The sequence below is a fragment of the Tachypleus tridentatus genome, chromosome 7 (genome assembly GCF_004210375.1).
Source record: "Tachypleus tridentatus isolate NWPU-2018 chromosome 7, ASM421037v1, whole genome shotgun sequence".
In the NCBI taxonomy this organism is placed as follows: Eukaryota; Metazoa; Arthropoda; class Merostomata; order Xiphosura; family Limulidae; genus Tachypleus; species Tachypleus tridentatus.
In genome coordinates, this window is record NC_134831.1 from 20,870,958 (window position 1) to 20,892,533 (window position 21,576).

The 21,576-nt window shown below is 30.9% G+C and overlaps 1 protein-coding gene across 10 annotated transcripts in view; it reads right to left on the bottom strand.

Annotated features, from left to right (window-relative positions):
• The window catches only part of dor (vacuolar protein sorting-associated protein 18 dor), a 138,802-nt gene that overhangs the window by 66,603 nt on the left and 50,623 nt on the right, over positions 1-21,576 (bottom strand). For 9 of the 10 annotated variants that reach the window (XM_076510677.1, XM_076510671.1, XM_076510674.1 and 6 more), the window contains 6 exons: positions 19,403-19,521; positions 13,789-13,877; positions 11,812-11,910; positions 10,500-10,581; positions 7,508-7,594; positions 5,305-5,362 (listed from right to left, as the gene is read on the bottom strand). In XM_076510677.1, the coding sequence (XP_076366792.1) occupies positions 5,305-5,362; positions 7,508-7,594; positions 10,500-10,581; positions 11,812-11,910; positions 13,789-13,877; positions 19,403-19,521 (534 nt within the window). The remainder of the gene's footprint in view (positions 1-5,304; positions 5,363-7,507; positions 7,595-10,499; positions 10,582-11,811; positions 11,911-13,788; positions 13,878-19,402; positions 19,522-21,576) is intronic. The other variant, XM_076510673.1, reaches the window with a different exon arrangement.

The window sequence follows — 21,576 nt, forward strand, 5'->3', positions numbered from 1 at the left end:
ATTTTAGCAGAATCATCATGAATTGTATCATTCACAGAACAAAGTCAATCGTTTCTGACCTATATTAAGTATAGTATTAAGTATATATGGACCTGCTATACAAGTTATCTGCTTGCATTGCCTATGTAAGAGATGAGCTGTATCTTTGCAATACAATTATCCAATTCAGAACTGTCAGCACCTAGAGAAGGTGGTATTCTGTGATGTTACATGGAACAAGTCTGGCATATTGCTATCACTCTGTTACAAAAGTAGAACCAGTACACAAAACACTCCTTTCTCTCCAGAAATTATGCTGCACTTCCTCTGATAGTCCTTACATTGGGTTTAAACTTTGTGGCAATGACTGTTTATAGTTATGAAAACTCAATTATATAACTTCTACATAGAATGGCTGTCACTACAGTGGGTGATGTTACAGTGACCAAACCTGCATTATAGTTAGTACTGCATCAATAATAAACTTGCTGCTGCTAAAGTCTCAGTTAATTAACACTTTCGTTATGGTCTCACAGTCAACCTGTAATTCCAAACTGAACTTTTTAGTTTCCATACTATAACTTCTAATATTCTTTGTGTATCTTCAAAAACTTTCACAAAATTGGAGTAAACATTATAAGTCTTTTGCATTTTCACTAAAATATACTCTGTGAAACAATGAAGTCAAGGTGTTCACTGCTCCAAGTGCAAGTGATTTTTATGTTAAGATAAAAAATAATTTTCTTGATGTGAAAATTGTGAAATTCAATATATTTAATCATCAAAATCTCTTCAATAAATGTCAAACTTTCTTTTTTCTCAGCTTTATATTTTAACTGTTACTTTCTATATCCCAACTCTATACGAGTTCAGACAATTTGACCACCTTAAAAAATAAACCTAAAGGTATAATTTTTCCTATAACTGAAAATGTACTTCCAACAGGTACCTACCTCTTCTCATGTAAATAGCTATTCTCATTCAGTACTACATTCTATATGCAAAACTTTTATTCTGCAAGCCTTGAGTTCTCCCACTCGATTGACTGTCATGCATCTCTCATGCACCAACCTTTCACTAATAACAGTGCAGCATACTCTCTTGATGCATGTGATTCTTTCTATTCAATTCTACTGAACTATCAATTTTATTTTTGGTAAAAAGTTTTGGAAGCACTGATTTTCAGTAGGGAAAAAGGGTGGCAAGCACGATTAGAGGTAAGTACCTATCGGAAATAGAGTTTTAGTACAGGAAAATTACAATTTTATATTTATTTCTTGTTGTTTATGGTGGTCAAAATGACACCTCATATAGTATCAGGATAGAAAAAGTTAAGATATAAAGTACAACACATCACCTCCACTTACACAAACAGTTAAAATCCCACAATGAATAGGTGGAGGGACCAGTGAGATTGAAAAAGAAGCATACTTCCAAAGTTTCTAAAAGACACTCTTCAAAGGAGACTTAAAGAACTGAAGATCTGATATGGAAAACTGCACCACATGTAAACCAGGTATACTTTTCACCAATAGTGGAAAGATGTTGCACGTATGGATGGAAAAACGGAAGAGCACATCCAAGTGGGAGAGAACTATGACAGAATACGGATCAGAACCATACGATATTTAAAAAACTCTATCCCAGAAAATATAAAAGTAGGTAAGATGAAAAGGATGTACCTCTAAATTCAGAGTGGCTAGAGTGCAACAGACTGTACATGGTAAGTCAGTCACACCTATAACCCAAGCTGCTGGGAACCTACATCCACACAGGGATATAATTGAGAATTATACTGGTGGCAAGTCAAGTAAATCCATATCCAGCCATCAGGAACTACATTTATGTGAGGGTAGAAAAAATAATCATGGTGGTGGCCAGTCAATTACAATTCAAAACCCACCAGCTGATGAGGGAATAAAGACATTTGTGATACATATGTGAGAACTTATGTTGATTAGTTCAGCTCTAATTCAAAATCAAGCCATTGAAAACCAACATCTGCAAGGGGACAGGATGAGGGATTCCAATCAAAAGGGTGAACTACAATTTTGATGGCTAACTCCCAAATTATATAGTGGAGAATATCATATTATCCACACCAGCAAAACACCACCATTTCACTCTCAACTGAATAGTTTTACAGTCATTTATGCAGATCATTTATATATCCTGCAAGACATTCAGGAAAATGCCTCCACAAGAACTGGAAAGTGTGAAGAACTCTTAAACTCCATTAAATGAACCCATTCAGGAGAGTCCATCCCCATTTTATTGGAACTAGAAACTGGTAAGGACTCCTGTACTCCAATAGAAGAAAAGATGCTGAAAAGGTGGTGGAGAGTCCAGAGGAATGTCATAACCTGAGACAGTGCAATGGATGATCAGGGAACTTTATTTTAAATAGCAGAGCATACTAAGCTATTCACTACAGACACTGCAGAGGAGGGTAGCTCCTCTTCTGTTCTACCCATGTAATACATGGGTGAGTACGGTTTGGAATGGATAAACATATGAAGCAAACTTATCATGAGAATGAAATTACAAGTAATGTTGTCAAATACACAATCTTTCCAGTGTGTCTTTTAAGGCCATGGAATCACAATATGCAAGTTGACAAGATTTTATAGTGCAGATTTGAATGGTTAAAGAATACCTGGTCTGGCAACACTAGCCACACAATGGGATTCAGAATGAAAAAAGAAGGGACATGTGCCTTAAAAAAAAAAGATATATATACTAAAAGACAACTTACTCAGTTAAACTCTGATGAAAGAGTGAAGGATGGCAATAAGTGGATGATAGTACCTTGACAGAAAAGAAATAGCAACTAAAAGCATAGATTGGGAAATGAACTTAGGAAATTTAGACCCAGAGTTCATCATATGAAGTATTTCCAACAGATGGCAGGGTGAACATGTAGGGAAAAAGAAAGGTACATGATCAGAGTGAAAACACCAGGAAGTGATGACAGGAAGAAGGAGACAAGACACAAAAAGCCAACTGAATCACAATCCAAACCTAATAGGTAAGGGACAAAGAGAAACAAAACTTACAAATAAAGAACTGGAGTAAGGAAAGGTTGTGGGAAGTGGATTTAATTGAAAGAAGCATTTTGAAACAATGAAACAATCTACAACATGTATTGGATGGAGAAGGCCATCTGAATCTCACATGTAGATTTATAAAATTTATCCAGAACAAAATAAACAAATCAAGCCAAAATGGCTAAGGACACCAAAGCAGTGTTAGCCAGGAAAGATTACTCATAAAGACCTAAACCAGAGTGACAGAGATGCACAAAAATGTGAAGAGGACTGATGGAGTGAAAAAAAAAAGTAATGTAAACTTATCTGAACTTAACAAAAGTCAGAAAAGAGGATAATGAACCAGAGATAAAAAAAAGGTAACTAACAAGGAAGTGATAAAAGATTTTAAAATTTCATGTGAAATGGTACCCAACAAGAGGCAGAGGCACCAAAAGTAGGAAGATCAAGAGGTTACCTTTTGAGAGAAAGTGTCAGGATTGAAAACTCAATTATCAATGAGAAAAAGCATCTGGAACACAACTCACCAGAATTCACATCAAGTCTGTGTGTTATAAAACATAAAAGGAAATCCACTATTCACTTCCAAGTGAACAAGAAGTGTCCCTTTGGCAAATGATACAAGCCACCAACATCAAAAAGTTTAAATGAAACAGGATCAGACAAACCAGACAAAAAGAACAGTGTGAACTAAAGCATCTTTGACTTGCATAAGTGCCTAGATGTGAAAAAGATAGGACTTTTCAACTAAAGACCATGTTCCTGAAGCTTCCGATTGACAGAACCATGCCCTCTACCTTTGAAGGAGAGCATCAGAGTAGAAAAACAATCCAAAATAACATGCTCAAAACTTGCTTTGAAATTCTCAGAAGCTTCAGGCTATATGGATGTGGAAAAAACAGCAAACATGTGATAATGAATAATCATAGGAACTTTAGATTAACCTTACAAAGTGTCATAAATAGACCTATTGTCCAATAATGAGAATATGACAATAAAAGCTTCAAAGTAAATTCTACAATAGTCTCAGTATGAGAAAAATGGTTACTGAAAAAAAAAAATCTATACCCTAAGAATATGTGTAAAGTAACCTTTCTTGGTGAAGAAGAATCATGGTTTTATAAAACACAAAAAGAATTTGAGCAGAATTATTAATCTGGAGATGTTTTGATTTCAGTAATAAACATGGTGTGAAAATTTCTCTAACACCAGGTGGATGAAATAAGAGAGATCTGTAGCTGAGAACTGATTTCTGAAGTAAACACATGTAAAATATGATCAAATTGGATGTGAAAATACAGGCTTATATCACTGATTGTTGAAAGAAGTCTCTTGTGAAGTGAGATATTTAGTGAATGAGTGTCACAAGAAAAAACCCTAACATATAATAGTCTAACTCTTTCAATATGGGGTTGGTTTATATAGCCAAACATGTGACCTATTTGTACTCATTTAAAGTCTTTTTAGATTTCATACTTCTAACTTTCCATAGTGTGCATAACTTCACAAAATTTGACAGTATTTCACTCAATATTATAAGTCTTTAACATACAGAAAATCACATTTTTAATGCAGTATTTCTAATAAAATAAAATAAAGATTTACACACAAAAATATTAAATATTTATTTAAATAATCCATGAGCAAAATAATTTTGATGTTAAAATTAAAAATACTTTTTCTCATCTCAAAAATCTGAAACCTCCTAACCCATTTCAAATGTTTTTGTTTCAGTAAAACTTGGACAGTTTATATTTTATTTTCTCTAACTCAAAATTGGATCAATAAATCAAAATACCTAAACGTCTTTTTTCAATATACCATTTTGCAAAACGTCATATTTCTTCATTTTTTGTTGAAACTGAAGACTCATCAATTAATTTATAAATAATACCATTATGAGTGCTCAATATTTTACACAAAAATGCTGCACTTGTGAAACAGACAATCATTTTAATTCAATTTCTAAACTTTCTTGCTAACAAAATTTTCTTTACCAAATATAAAGATACAAGCCTACAATTACACTGCTTACATAACTTGTCAGCCAGTATTTTATAATAGATCTAGATTATTTTGGGATAAATATAGTGAAGATATTTGTTTTAAAATTGTTACTTCTATTATGTCAAACCTTTGCTCTTTAATATATTCAAAAAATTTCCAGCAGCCATTTATTTCTACATGGAAAAAAAACTTAAATACTTTTAAGTTTGATTATGCATTTCTTACAATAAAATGTAACTCAAGAATTACTCATTTTTAGCATATCACATACCTCAGTGAATACATCTTCAAAAACCAACTGTTCATTCAAGACACAAAGGGCTTTCAACCTTTCAAAATGGATAAAATATATTGTACTTTCCTACAAATTGACAGAAATGTTTACCTCTGTTTTGTTTTCAAATGACTAGGTGTTTTAATAAGCTCTTATTAGTATTTTTAGCTGTTACATTATTGTGAGAAACCTTAGTGACTTCTTTGTAAGAAATAACAACAAAAATAATGAAGTTGAGTATTATCAACTACAGAAATATATTTTCTTCTTGTTCAACATTTTGCCTTAACATAACTTCAAATATAAGATGTTTGTTAATGAACTAAATTTATTCTCTTTGGAATTTGCAAACTTGTCTTGTTCTCTATGATTTATTATCTTAAAATTACTCGATATTTTAGTGTAGTCACTTCTATTTCCTGAAAAAAAAACCTACTAAAACATAAAAACTTTTGCAATAACTGGCCTTTACTTATTAGAACTAAAGTTTTAAAACATATTTGGTTTTAATGTGGACAATTATTTCAGCTTGAAACTAAATTCATCCTTATATTTTCTTTGCTAGAAATCTAAATTTGTGTATGTTTACTTAAAACATGTTATACATCTATCATCGACATTATATCTGGTAAGCAGTGGCCTTATTTTTACTCAGTCATATGAAAAAAACATGAATTACTAAATGTTAATTATCATTAAGTGTCAAATGAATGGTGATTAAAGCATTTTCATGGAGTTGTAGTTTTTGAATTCTACGTCTTCTCTGGTATATGATTACCCTGTATTTTTGGTATATTTATTTTATGATTAATGTAAGTATAGGGTCTTACAAAGTCCTACTGAATATATTTTTCAGTATTTTTACTGAACTCCAGTATAATTATCTTTGTAGATGACATTTTAACTCTTTTAGTTAATTCACTTTTTCTGATTTAAACACGGAAAGGCAAGTTTATGGAGTATGGACCAATTTTTTTTTACTACTTCCCGACAAGAAAACATGTTCATGAAAAAAAAAAACTAACAAAAACATTTCTTGAAGTCAGCTTAAAAAATAAGTATCACCCCAATGTTGCATAACAGAAGTTACACTTGAAACACTAATCAGAAAGTCAGATTAACTATAATAGTTCCATCCATCCACACACACACAATACTGATACAAATGTCAAGTTGATTTTTGGCTTGAAGAGTTCAATAGGAAAAATAACACCAATAACTATAATCAGAGTAAAAACATGTAACTGATAAAAACAAAACACTTCTAAAATCAGGGTCAAAGAAAATTGATTTATTAAAATATAACAGAGTAAAATTTTCAAATTACAAATTTTTCACTTACAGAAAAAAAAAAGGTAAACACATGCCTGCCAGTACAAGGTACAAATGTTAATAAACAATACAAGATAAATCTCAGTGCTATTAACTTCAATAACTAAAAGAATTAGCAAAAAGAACTGAAAGAAAAAACAGTCTAATTATTTAAAAAGTATGATTCTAAACTCAAACTACTTCTCAAGATCAACACAAGTATTGAGAAATAATTAATAATAGTTCTAACTGTATCTCATGAAATAACTCATTCAAGACATAGGAAGGGTTTTTATAATTGATTAGACCATGAGGTTACATTTCATGTGACAAAGTATTACCATAAATTTAGGCAATCTTTCACAATAATAATATCTGTATGTCACACTGCTAGGGTAAGCTTGTATCAGTTTCATAATATGTACATACATGCTTGCAATCAGTGTACTCTAAATAGAACACAAGTTTGTGCTTTAATGTAACTAAAAACTTGTAGCTCAATTAAACAATAAAAGAAATAATAAGTGAGCAGTAAATAAGATCAAAACAAAGAAAAAGTATAGTTTGTTATCTCATATGCAGTTCATAAAAATTAAAAACTTTGGTGAGGTTCCTGGAATTCCATTTAAAAAAAATAACTGAACATTTTTTTAATTGAACATGATTTCACCACATTTCTTATAAAAATGTTTTGAATAAAAACAAAGCATGCTTAATATTTATAAAGCAATACATGTAAATTCAATCTAATAACTTATGTTTAAAACCATTCTTAAAAATTATTTATACAGTTTGCACAATGATATCAGTACATTTCTTTTCACCTTGATAAAAACAAAGGTACAATTAATGCAAAACACTTTTAAGTTTGAAAACGCAACTTTCTTACCTGTCTGGATAAAGTACTAGTGTGTGGAACTTTGTTAAAACAAATGAAATTGGATTCTTTGGAAGGTTACCTTTTACTTCTGGGTAGCTGGATTAAAGATAAAAACAAGTAAATGTTTAACAATGCATACACCATTTAACTTAATTTTCTAGTAACTTGGACAAGTTATACAGTTTGTGAAAAACTCCTTTACATGCAAAATTAATAACATTGTATGTATATACATATATGACCATAAATTTTTAAGCCATAAACAAAACACATTAAAATTAAACAAAATATGCTGCATATTTTTAAAAGGATCCTCGGGTGCAAGCTACAACATGGGATTATAAAATTTGTCCTACGTTTTGGAGATGACTGTGAAAGTAGGACCCAATTTTCTTTATTTTCCTTTTTTTAATTTTTTAATTAATTTATTTATTTTTTCATCTTTTTCTTATTTTAACTTGGGAGAGCAGCAGCCTTCCCACAACTGTCTGCAAGCAGTGAGGAGTGATATAGATGTGGGACATTGTAGGCTTGAGCACCCATATCTCACTTTCCTATTTTATAAATTTCTGATCTTCTCATGTGAGACTAGTAAATTGGAGGTTAAGACTGATAGACGATGTATCCCCACCACAATGTGGGTCCTACTTCTTCAGTCATCTCTAAAACCTAGGATACATTTTATAATCCCACATTGTAGCTTGTACCCTGGGATCTTTTTAAAAATATGTAACTTAATTTGTTTAATTTTAATGTGTTTTGTTTATGGCTTAAAAGTTTATGGTTATAATATAATTAATCAGAGGTTGGGATTTTCTACTTTTAATGCAGTCCTTCCTCATGATTTTGTTTACTAATTTGACTTCATTTGGATTTCATTACTTAATTTCACTAACATATATATACACTGTATCTTCTAAAAAGAAATCACTTACTCTACCAAAAAAAATTAGTTTTCAGAATGTTTTATTCTTTCCTGTTTAAGTATCACTCTTTGTATGATTTAATTGGAGAAAACTTTACTTCATATCACAACAAGAATAACATCTTAGGAGAAAAATAAGTTGTTAAATTGTAGCCAGTAAGTTTCTCAAAACATCTGGAAATGTTTACAGTGAACTGGAGTCACTAAAAGCTATTACCTAATTAAGTGTAGGACATTTACATTTCTTCAATTATACTTTAAATTTACTTTTTTTTTTAAAGAAGTACAAAAAATGGTTTATCATTTTTTCCCAACAAAGTCAACAAATGTCTCTCAAAATATATAAACAAATGTGGAATATCCACTGTTTACATTACTTGAACTCAAGCCATTAGTTTTCAACTACTAAAACTAAAAAAACAAGTTTTGAACTATTATGGTGATGCAATCTTCAAACTACAAAACTTAAAATACAAAACAGAAATACATAAACCTTAATATACAATAAAATCCAGATCTGAGAGGGAAAGCATGAACCTAACTAATGTTCATATCAGATTTGGACATTTTAATCTAATTTAATGCACATACAGTATGCAGCAAAAAAACAACAACTAGAGACTGCTTAAGGCTTAATAAAAGTATTTTCATGATGTTTGGTTATTTGTTTAAAATTATGGTGTTTAATATAGTCTTATTAAGTTTCAATGTTTATAAACAGGTGTTCTTAATATGTTCACCACATAAACTTGTCATCAAATCAGACAGATTCACTGTTTAGTGATTATAGTACATGTCTGCAGAACACTGTGATGACTAAAATCTTTATTGAGTATCATTTTTATGTTTATTCTATTCAATATATAAAATAAACTGCCTAACTAACTATCTAATAATTATAATTAATTATGAATTTATTTGATTTACAGAATATCATTAACAAAAAACTTAATATGGTTTGTTTAGAATTTCGTGCAAAGCTACACGAGGGCTATCTGCACTAGCTGCCCCTAATTTTGCAGTGTAAGACTAGAGGGAAGGCAGTTAGTCACCACCCACCACCAACTCTTTGGTTACTCTTTTACCCATAAACAGTTGGATTGACTGTCACATTATAATGCCCCCACAGCTGAAAGGGTGAGCATGTTTGATGTGACGAGGATTCAAACCCACAAACCTAGAATTACAATTCAAGTGCCTTAACCACCTGGCCATGTTTGGCCTAGTATTAAGGATATTTAATAAGTTTAAAGAAACCATTAAAACATTTCATTCAAAATGGAAGCCAAAACAGAAAAAAAACAAACACAGATGTATTGAAGCAAAAACCAACATCTAACAGTAGAAAATATGTATTTAAAAATAAGACTATCCTCAGTCTCGATATACAATATAAAACTTTGTTTTACTTAATAATTTACTGTATAAAAATAGAATACCACAAAGCTGAGAAGCCTCATAAACTTTACATTTTGACATCCTACTGTATCGTCATCAGGAGTGAGATGTTGAAAAGTAGGGTGCATGAGTCTTTTCTCAGTCTCACAGTATTTTATCTTTATAAAATAAATTATTAAACAATAAGAATTTTTTTTTAAATTATTTTGAGACTGAGGACAGTTTTGTTTCTGAACATTTATTGTGTACTATTAAACATTGGTTTATCTTTAAAACATCAGTATTATTGAAAACAAAAGTGTCATCTTAATCTTAATAAAATTGTAGTTACCAGGCCACATTACATTCTAAAATAAGTGTACTGAATATTCAAAATCAACTACGTTTTCTTGTTAATATTTTTCTACAATCAAATAATTTATATGACTGGTTTTGCTATTAGTTTTGTATCTTATAAATTATTTTAGAGAAAACTCTTAGAATTTGGTTTCAGAATTTAAAAAAAAATTCCCATCTAAAAAAAGTGCCACACCCTGAAAAGCTAGTAATTATGACCTAATTTTATAAACATTACACAGCTTACTAAGTTAACAATTTGTGTTTAATAAAAATGATCAAAGAATGACAACAAAATGTATTAAAGAACATAAAGAAAATGGTCAAACTAAAAAATAATACTGAATTAGCTGAGTATCAACTGTAACTGAGTCATGTCCAGCCTGTCCAGTTGTGTCAATAGTTCCATAGTAGACACCAGGTTCTGTAAAAAATATTAAATTGATTTTATTTGCTTTTGGTTTCCATAAAAAATTATTATACTCATCACGTTTTAAAAATTCCATCTCCTTTTACAGTGATATGACTGAGAGTAAGCTAAATAACAAGCTCACAGTTTAAAAGCAAAGACATACGAATGATTGTTGTTGATTTAGGACTGGAAATTACATGACTACCTCAATTCCTTAACTCATCTCTCCTTGCAAACAAAAATTTCATACTGCCTCACTGGATACAAGATGGAAAGTTCAGATTCCTGTATAAGTCTGATTTTTCTTTACTTAATTTTTTTAATGTTTACAACAAAAATGCTAAGAAACTAGATTTGATACAAAATAAATTATGATAGGAAAGATAACCACATAATCATATTTCTGCTCAAGATGGCCTCCTTTCCTTACAGCCTTCCAATCCACTTGCTTTAACACTACAAACTGACAAGCAAGTAAAGGAAAGTTTAATAAAACAAACCACCAGGTACTACTTGTTATATTGTACATGAAAATGTAAAGGCAAAATTACATTTTCCAAGAGAACTCAAAATTAGCTGAAAGTAAAGAAAAATACCAATCTACAAATCTGCATGCCCATCTTGACTGGAAGAATATGTAAGCTCTACCACAAAATTACCTACATCAGTGGCCATTCTTATTGCACATATTAAAAGGAGATATACCTCAACTCATAACAATTTGAACAAGTCTTTATACCAGCCCTGGAAATCATTATGATCTCCTTTCAGGAGGGAATGCTACATAAACAGGATCAAGTGATCAGGTCTTATGAAGCAACCACTGCATTATGTAATCTAGTTAGAAGACTGGTAGAATTTTATAATTTCTAGACATCCTGTTTCCAAGAACATCACTAAGTACATGCAGAACTGTTCAAAACTCAGAGGAAAAAATTTTAAAAATGTATAGCTATAATCTTCATTAGTTATACAAGTTGTATATGTGGTTGACTATATGAGTAGCTAATAATGCTTATTGATTTATTTAATCAAGTATTTTTCAAGACTTAAACTTCTTTTATTCTTACTTTTGGATATGCTCTGTTCAAAGAAGAAATCCTCTTAATAAAGCATTTTACAACTGAAATTTTTCTACAGAAAATGTAAATGAAAAATATTCTCATGATAATCCATAGGATTTATTTTAAAAATTACAATGTACTGAAAAACAAATATATTATCAGAGTTAATAACCATTACCTGTCATCCAGCCAAAGGTTTCAGGAAGAGTTCCTGGCTGAGGGTAAAATAACTGTAGTTTGCTGTAACCCAACTGGCCAGGAATTTCTAAAAACCGATCTATTATGGACAATATACAAGAAATAAAATACTCAATTTGCATTTCCAAGGTCCTGAAAGGTAATTACAAAGACACATTAGTCATATACCTGAATAAAAAATAATAATTTTACATTCCTTGAAAGCATAAGTTTGTGTAATGAGTTTACACATCTAAATATAAAATAAAGTCCCTATTATCTAATTAATTCTTAAGCTCAGCTTAAATTCAATTACTAGCTTCAATTCATTACCCTTATCCTCAGAGAGGGAGGGCAAAGGTATTGCAACCAAGTCCATTTGTATGCATGTATCTTGAAAAGTTATTAATCAAAAGAACACAAACATTTTACATGATATAGGAAGTCAATATTGGACAGTACTGATAAATTTGAAGTATATTTTATTATGAAGAAATAGGGTTAGTTTTGGAGTTTGGGGGTTAATAAGTGTAAAATACTATTAAATTTGTACTAGTTTTCATGGGCACATCAAGGTCGATATTCCTCATCACACCACATAACGTGATTAGGATTATTGATCATTCTGGATCTTTGAAGTAATTTCCGAGTTTTTATAGATGAAATCTGACATTATCTAATATAATGCATGCATGCAATCTTGGAGTAAAGGTATACAATATGTATGATTGATCTTGTTTCATTCTTTTTTTATTACAGTATATTTTAAAAAGAATAAGCTCTCAAAAGAATATTGTAAAGTTTCTTTTCTGTTTAGCTTTATTTCACAATTTATATATTTTTTTCTAAGTCTGCATTATAATTGTGAATTATTTTCCCTTTTACTTTTGAGTTAATATTTATCAGTTACTTTCCTTTGGTACTTTTTGTAACTGAATATCTGGAAGCATTTTCTTTAATCAAATATACAATCTATGTAGAGCTAAAGTTGAGAGCATTTTCTGAAAAGAAAAATTTTTAAATGCTTCAGTCATTTCTAATATCATCAACAATTTGCACACAGAATGTTCATTTAAATGTTCCATCATGACTACCTTAATGACAAAAATCACATTCAACAGAAACTTGTCCTCGTGGACAAACAAACAGTTTAGATAGTGATGTGGGTTAGATAAGGTCTTTTGTTGTACTAGTGCTTAGTAATGCATGGTTTGTCTTTTGTGTTATCTTGTTGTGTAGCCCATGCCTTTTTATGTAATTTACATTCAGTTTGACCAAGTGCTATAATTTTCAGGAAATTTTATTTTGATTTAAAATTTATGTAACATAAATATGGCAACACTAAATTAGTTAACTTCCAGAATTTTTTGTTCTCGGGATATCCACCCTCTCTGTAAAAAAGTTTAACAACCAATGTGCATGATCGATTAGGATTTTTTCCACAATGTTCAATCTATTCTTATATTCATTTTGTGACTCTTAATAGGACTATTATCAGTCCAAAATTTTTAAAATAAATATTCAGGTGCTTCCCAATTTATCTCTTTTTTCTTTTCTTTTTTTCAGTTGAGACATGCATTGCTGAAATATCTTTATTTCCAGATCCTGTGAACCAAACAGCTACTCTTATTACCAATTTTAATACAGGATATTTAAAATGTATATCTTAAATTACAATTATTTTTTTAAACAAAGCTTTAAATTTAAAGAGTAAAAATTAAAACAAATTTCTGTTGTTATTTGTGTGTAAAATGCATCATTTCTGGGACAAGAAGTTTTTCACTATAACAATATTATGTTAAAAACTTCACCCTGAACATGAATATAATGTTCAAAACTTACATTTACATTTTTAAATATAACTACTTTTGAATTTTGACAAAAACGTCTTTAAGTACTGGTATTAAAATTTATTGTATTACACAAGTTTAAAAAGTTATAAACTAATTATGCTTCAAATGTAGAACCTTCCTCTCACCTGGAACTTCTGGGTAGTTGTTGAAAACATGCTGTAATACAGGGCATTCCACATTGCTAGGTACACTACCCAGAAACTGGTAAAGTCGACTGTAAAATAAAAAAAAGCTTATCAAAGAAAATTTATACAAAAGAAACACAATGCAAAAAGGTAGTATTAATGTGTTTTTAGCCCATATTCTTCATCTCAAACTCTAGTGACAAAGAGAAAGTACTTAATGTAAAGGCATACAAATATCTTGACATTCCATACTAAATATTTCCCACCACCAAAATGTTCCTCCTTAAGTTAGAATTAGGAATATACTGGCCACATGTTAAAATGAACCATATGGTAAATTGTCCCTACTTTAAGTGAAATAACTCAAAATTAAATGAAGAATATAACTACCTAGACTTCAATAACTATAGATTCAAAAGCTAAGTATAAGGAACATGTTGTAACGTAGAAATCCACTAAAGTTTTTTTTCTCCATTTATCTACTTGCAACAGTGGCAGAGCTCATTCATATGATAAGGCTATGGTTACTGAGCAAGTAAGGTAATTGTTAAAACACAATAATGTCCCCTAAAAACCTCAATGGATTGAACATACACAGGTGCTTGAGGCAGTGCACTCTTGAAGAAAGGTGGCAAATGCATTAACTATTCCTTCTGAGGAAAAATTTCATGTTCCACATACAGATTTTCAATTCTGCCAATAACTCTTGTTGAAACACCTACACAAATGGTTTGTTCAACTGCATTGCAAAAATAAAACTAGTGAATCGAATATTTTGAAACTTGAGATGAACTTTTTACAAATTATGTTGCTTCTCCAAAACACATTTTTTTGCCTGATATTCATATATGAATTTTCAAAACGGAAAATTTGAAATGTTTTTCAAAGAAATGATTACAAATACTTACTTCTGTTGTATTTTCCTATTATACCCGAATTCCAAGCAACCTTTTTTCAATTGTTAATCAGATGGTTTCATGTTGACATATGTAATATGTTTCAAACTCATTTTATATTCATTTACATATTTTTCAAACTTATTTATAGTAGTTTTCTTTTCCATTTAAAATCAATTACTCAGGTTTATAAAGGCTAATGTACCATTGTAAAACAGCAGCCTTAATAACAAAACAAAATGATGTTTTAGTGCAAAATAATTAACTTAGACTACCTCATTCAGTTCTATTTAAATCAATCATTTCCCTAATCACAATACAACATCATGTTTCAAAAAGAAGTACTAAGTGACAAAGCAAACTTTAAAAACTTAGGGTTCTAGTTCTGGCAGAAGTAGTTCACACACTTAGTGGATATTTTGTTATAACAAAGCCAAATCAAGCTATTTGCAGTGTCCACTAAGGAGAATCAAACCTCTCAATTTAGTGTTATAAATCCAAAGATTAATTGCTTTCCCACCAGAGAACAGTTTATAAACATCTTTTTTTTTGTACCAATGTATTAGCAATCTATGTTTCTGTCATTTTGTTCTAATACCTAATAAGGCTCTACACTGACTGTAAGCCACACTAAATTATACTGTTGAAAAGAATATTAAAAAAATAAAAAAACAGCTTTCATAGCATATTTAGATCACTAACCTAAGACTTTTCAAACTAAAGATGCAGGTAAATATACCTTAACATGACAACTGAGGTAAAGAAACAGTAATTGGCTCGAATAAATAAAACTATATTCGTACTGAAATTACAAGTGTCAAATTGGTTTCATTTTATTTAAAACTGACATCTATGCAGAGGTGGGATGAGAATCATCCTGTCTTCACCACAAACCCAAGAGACCAGGTGACTGAGAATAACTCTATCTAAAAAGCATGTCACAAGTATTTGTACTGAGATATTGATCTAAGGACCCAGCATCTGGTAACAAAAAGATTTCTATCACAGGCAATCAATTTCCCTAACTAGGAATTGACCAGAACCGTTTAAAAAGCAATAACATCTCCATATTAAAGTAGAACAAGGGAGCCAAAAGGACAAATTCATAATAATCCTACATACCTCTTCTATAACCAACAACACAGATGGAGGAAATTAAGGGAGGAAGACAAATGACCTTAAATGTGAGAGGACTTTTGATTGGTTTTACTCTAAATTCAAAACCCTGCCATGGGATAGCAGCATCATTGAGAAGTTGGGATGAGGGCTCCCAATCAAATGGGTGAACTACATTTTTTGATGTATCATTCCTTTGTAATTTTATATCACAAAGAGGAGGAAGTTACATCATTTACACCTGCAGAACACTATCACCCTTCTCTACACAGAATAATTATAGCCATCTATGTGTGGGACCCATTCAGGAAGGTCCCTCCACAGTTGACCACCACAGTAGTGTGGAACTAGAAACTGGTAAGGACTTCTGTATTCCAACAGTAGAAAAAAGGCTGAAAAGGTAGTGGAGAGTCTGGAGAAACATCATCATCTAAGACAATACAATGGGTGACCACAAAAACCTATTTTGAAAAGCAGACCATACCAAGCCATTTGCTACAGGAAAAGCAGGGAGAGACAACTATCCCTTTCTGCTCTACCCATGCAATCTATAGGCAATGTGGACCAGGGCATTATGTTTATGAATAAAAATATTGTGAGGTTAATCTCCAATGTGCTGTATTATGGAACACCATATCTCAACAGTTGGTCAGCAATGTAAAGCCATGAAGTACAAAACACAAGTCAATATGACAGTATAGGGCAGATTTCAAGTTAAAGAATACTTGGTCAGACACCACTGACCACATTTATACTTGTCCTATTCCTACTATTTGCATTGTTAAATATGAAAAAAGATGATGCATCAACAGCATAAATTTCCTTTACAATCTTAAACAACTCAATCAGATCCCTCTTACCTCTTCTGTTTTCAAGAGAAATGAAACTGTGAGATTTCAACCTCTCCTTGTATGAGAACCCCTCCATCTAGTAACCCTTCTCTGAACTCTTAACAACAATTCAATGTTTTTCCTAAGGCAAGGATCCCAAAATTGAACACATTATTCCAAATGTGACCTAACCAGTACCTCACACAATGAAATTATAACATCTTTAGACTTGTATTTAATATTTCTTTAGATACAGTTTAAAATCCTATTTGCTTTACATAGCAACAGATAGCAACTGCTTACTGCTTGAATGGCTTTAGACAGCATGCTGACTAGAAAAAAGGATAAGTGATGTCTTATTATACTTTGGAGGATAAATTCAAATTTCATATCTATAATAGTAGTGTATATTGATTTAAAAGGTCTAAGTTTTATTACACTGTTTGTAGAGGTAGATGACAATTATTAGGGCTGGAATGCCATTTTAAACAAAAAAGGTTTATTTGTCAACCCCAACGGTCTGTTTTTAATAACTTGTTTTGTTTATTAACTTTTTCTTTTTCTCTGTTTTTCATTTATTTACTTTCTCACAACTTGCTTTAGTTTAAGTATGCACTGGGTTGAACCACCACTCCTCATTTTTACATTTTTTTAGCTCAGCTTCTATTCATTTATGACAACTGAGAAACGTTAAATCTGTTATTTGACTTAACCTGATTACTGTGTTTTAATTTCGCATATACTTTTTATGATGGTACAAGCTACCATTTCCATATTGTAGTTTGTAGCTCAGCTTTATTTTTCTGTGTTTAATTTGCACAATCTTTTGTTTATAACTTTCTTGTTTAGAATTTCACATATCAATGGAAAAATATACAAACAGGCAGCTATAATAGGTAAGGGATATATTGAATAATGTATAAGAAGAAGAAAAATAACTATCGAAAACAAACACTGCTGTAAAATAAGATGAACTATGGATACTACAGAAACTATCTTTCATATTGGAAAATTTGTAAAGTTCACAATGAAATACATAGAAGTCAAAAACAAAGTTATTTGTGTAATAATGATATTCTTGAAATAAAACTGATATAAATGAAACAATATATGGTACAAGGTTCAGAATTTATGCATAATATATGTTGCATACAAAAATCTACACAAACTACAATAAAATAATCCCTATGGAATGAAATGAGCATGAAACACTACAGTATAAAGTATTAATGAGTAAAGGTTGAAACATCTTACAAAAGAATATCATTCAAAACCTATTACAAACTCTAGCACATGAGCTAGAAATATAACACAACTTGCACTTCAAAAGAAAAGAAAATGTGGTTAAGTACCTTAAATCTTACAACCAAACAGCAAACAAATAATGTTATTGTAGAGCACTCCTGTAAAGTTATTTTTTACTTAATTTATTTTAACAAGTGATGCACAAGAATCAATTATAATAATTCTAAATGTATACACTCAGTGGCCAGTTTATTAGGTACATATATCTAGTACTGGGTAGGACCCTCTTTTGCCTCCAGAACTGCCTGAATTTTTTGCAGCATGGATTCAACAAGGTGCTGGAAACATTACTTGGGGATTCTGGTTCATGCTGACTTGACAGCATCATGCAGTTCCTGCAGATTTGTTGGCCACACATTCATGCTGTGAACCTTTCATTTCACTTCATCCCAAAGGTGCTCTATTGGATTGAACTTTGAAGACTGTTCAGACCATTAAAGTCACTGTCATGCTCATGGAACCAGCTTGAGATGATGTGTGCTTGTTAACATGGCACATTATTCTGCTGGAACTAGCCATTGGAAAATGGGTAGACTGGCCATAAAGGGAGGTAAATGGTCAGCAACAAAGCTCAGATATGCTGTAGCATTCAAAATGATGATCAATTTGGTATTAAAGGGCCTAATGTGTGCCAATAAAACATTCTCTACACTATTACACCACTGCCACCATCATGTACTGTTGACCAAATTCTGACCCTACTATCTACAAGTTGCAGCAGAAATAGAGATTCATCAGACCAGGCAACATTTTTCCAATCTTCAATCATCCAGTTTTGGTGATCCCATGATCACTGTATCCTCATCTACCTGTTCTTAGCTGACAGGAGTGGAGTCCAGCATGATCTTCTGCTGCTGTGGCCCATCTGCTTCAAGGTTCAACATATTGTGCATTCAGAGATGACCTTCTGTATACCACTGTTGTAAAGAGTGGTTAGTTGAGTATTTGTAGCCTTCCTGTCAGCTTGAATGAGTCTGGCCATTCTCCTCTTTCATTAACAAGGTATTTTTGCCCACAGAACTGCTACTCACTGGATATTTTTTGTTTTTCACACCATTTCTGTAAACTCTAGACTGTAGTGCATGAAAATCCCAGGAAATCAGCAGTTTCTGAAATGCTGGAACCATCATGTCTAACACCAACAGTCATTTCACAGCCAAAATTGCTTATATCATGCATTTTCCCCTCTTTTTAATGTTTGGTCAAATAACAACTGAACCTCTTGACCATGTCTGCATGTTTTATTTATTAAGTAGCAGCCATGATTTTCTCTTTGGCTATTTACTTTAAACTGCTGGTGTACCTAATAAAGTGGCCACTGAGTGTATCTACTAAGTTATAACATGACAGAACTGTTTTTTTTTGTTAACATATCCAATAACTTGAAAGTGCTTTTACACTAAAATTGTGAAATGTTGTTAAATGCAATGTATTCTACAGTTTTGGCAAACTCTGGAATATCTGTACCTTGCAGTTGTTACCATTATGAAATATTTGTTATCTCCAGCAAATGAACTTGACATTTTGTGAAATTCTAGTCCAGTAATAGCAGTTTGTTGAGAACTTCCATTGCAGATTTCAAACAACTAAAGAAAAAATATATATTTAAATTTTTTTTCTTCATACTACTTTAAAAAAGGGATATACAAGTAAGATAATGCATCACACATTACACATTTACAATCGTTGTAGAAGTTAGCATCTCATTAAACCATTACAACAAAACTACATTTTGAAAACAGCAATGTTACACAACTCTCCAAGTTTCTAAATTATCATACAAAACACCTTTTAAAAATCCTTAACTTTATTTAAGTATGTTTTTTGTGCTATATGGGAAAAAAATATCCACAAAAAATATATCATTTTGTGTTCAACAAATTGTTGCACCTTTTTTTTTTTTACAAAATAAGTATTTATTAGAACTATCCTCATAATTTTAGTTAGATAAAACAGAAGAGAGTGAAAACAATGTTAAAAACTTCTGTTGCTAATTTTATGCTTAACTAGTAATTAGCCAAAATCTTATCAAGATTCAGTGAATCAGGTATTTTAATTCACATAAATGATGTAGTTACTATTTTCTACCAATAACTTAATAAACTTTCCTAAGTAAATGACATATACATAAAGTAATTCAATAAATAATTTCAGATATTTGTTTCTGGAACCAATATAATTATAGTGGTATGCTACCATTACTCTTTGGATGAAATTTGTTATATGTTGAGAAGGTAAATGTTATTTTAGAATCACATTGAAAATTAACTTGTATGTACTTCAAAATTTAAGAGGTTTCTAAAAAATTAAAAATTATCATGACTGTCGAATTTTAATAAACTATTAAACGTTCTTTCTGGCAAATTGATCAGATCTTGCATAGAAATGTATACCATTACATATATCTCTCAATAAAATACCAAGTCTGAACAAACAAGGCATTTATTGGCTAATTTATGCCAATACCTCAATTACTATTGTTGATAAAATGTTGTCACACATTAAGAGTTTGTGAGACTAACCCATTTTACAAGTTTCTTTATAGTAATGATGCATTTATCTCTGTCTGCAAGCTTTCCTGATGTGAAGATGAACTGGCTCTTGGTAACTTTGAAAGTTACTCTATAAGTATATTATATAGCAATATATAACAGCAAACAGTCTCAGATAAATAAATTAAAAACACCGAATTATAAAGACACTTAAATTTGAATTAACATATGAATAAAATATTATTATACATGATTTACACTTCAAAATAAGTAAACATTAACCTACATTCAATCACAAAACTACTGTCGTACACCACTGTAATATAATAAAATTTTATTACAAAAGGAAAATATTATAATAAAATACAATACACAACGAGATTAAATACAAAGTTAGAGTTCATCTTACGTGTGTCAATATTTTATGTGTGTGTGCATTTAGAGCAGTTGCTCTTTCTTAAGCATATAAATTAAGGTTAAAGAGATAGTTTAACCCTTTTGTCCTACAAAGTTCATATTTGAAATGTCACGACATTTTATAGTTGCATTTAAAATTTAATTAATCTATTTTATTATCAACAGACATTAATCAACTTGTCATCAAAACACAGTTTATAATTCAGATTTAATATATGATCTAAGATTTAACTTCTGTATTCAAAAATAAGATATTTAAACAAGTTGTCAATCTTCTTTGAATCACAAGATGTGATACTTTGACTTTTCACTTACAGATTTGTTCTTTTCACTATAGAGGCTTCAAACTGTTGAACCAGTTAGAACCAATTATTATAGCAATTCACAAGCCTGAACATAAAATTTCTGCTTCTTCTCACTTTACTAAGATACCACCATATTGCAGTTCAACCTGCACAGACTGGTCCCTCCCATATTTTATGTTATTTGAGAAACATATATAATTCTCAAATACTGCTTTTGGACAATATTTGTAACCAATAGAAAGGGTATATTTTATTCTATGTAAATCAGACATTTTATTTTAGTGGTCAGCTGATAATATGTGGAACAAGTTTGATGTGTTTATGCTAAAGACAATGCTACAAGCAGTAACAGAACTTTAACCTACTTATTAGTTAGAGAGCCAGGTATAATGAATTTTATGTACTAAAACATACACTTAAACTGAGT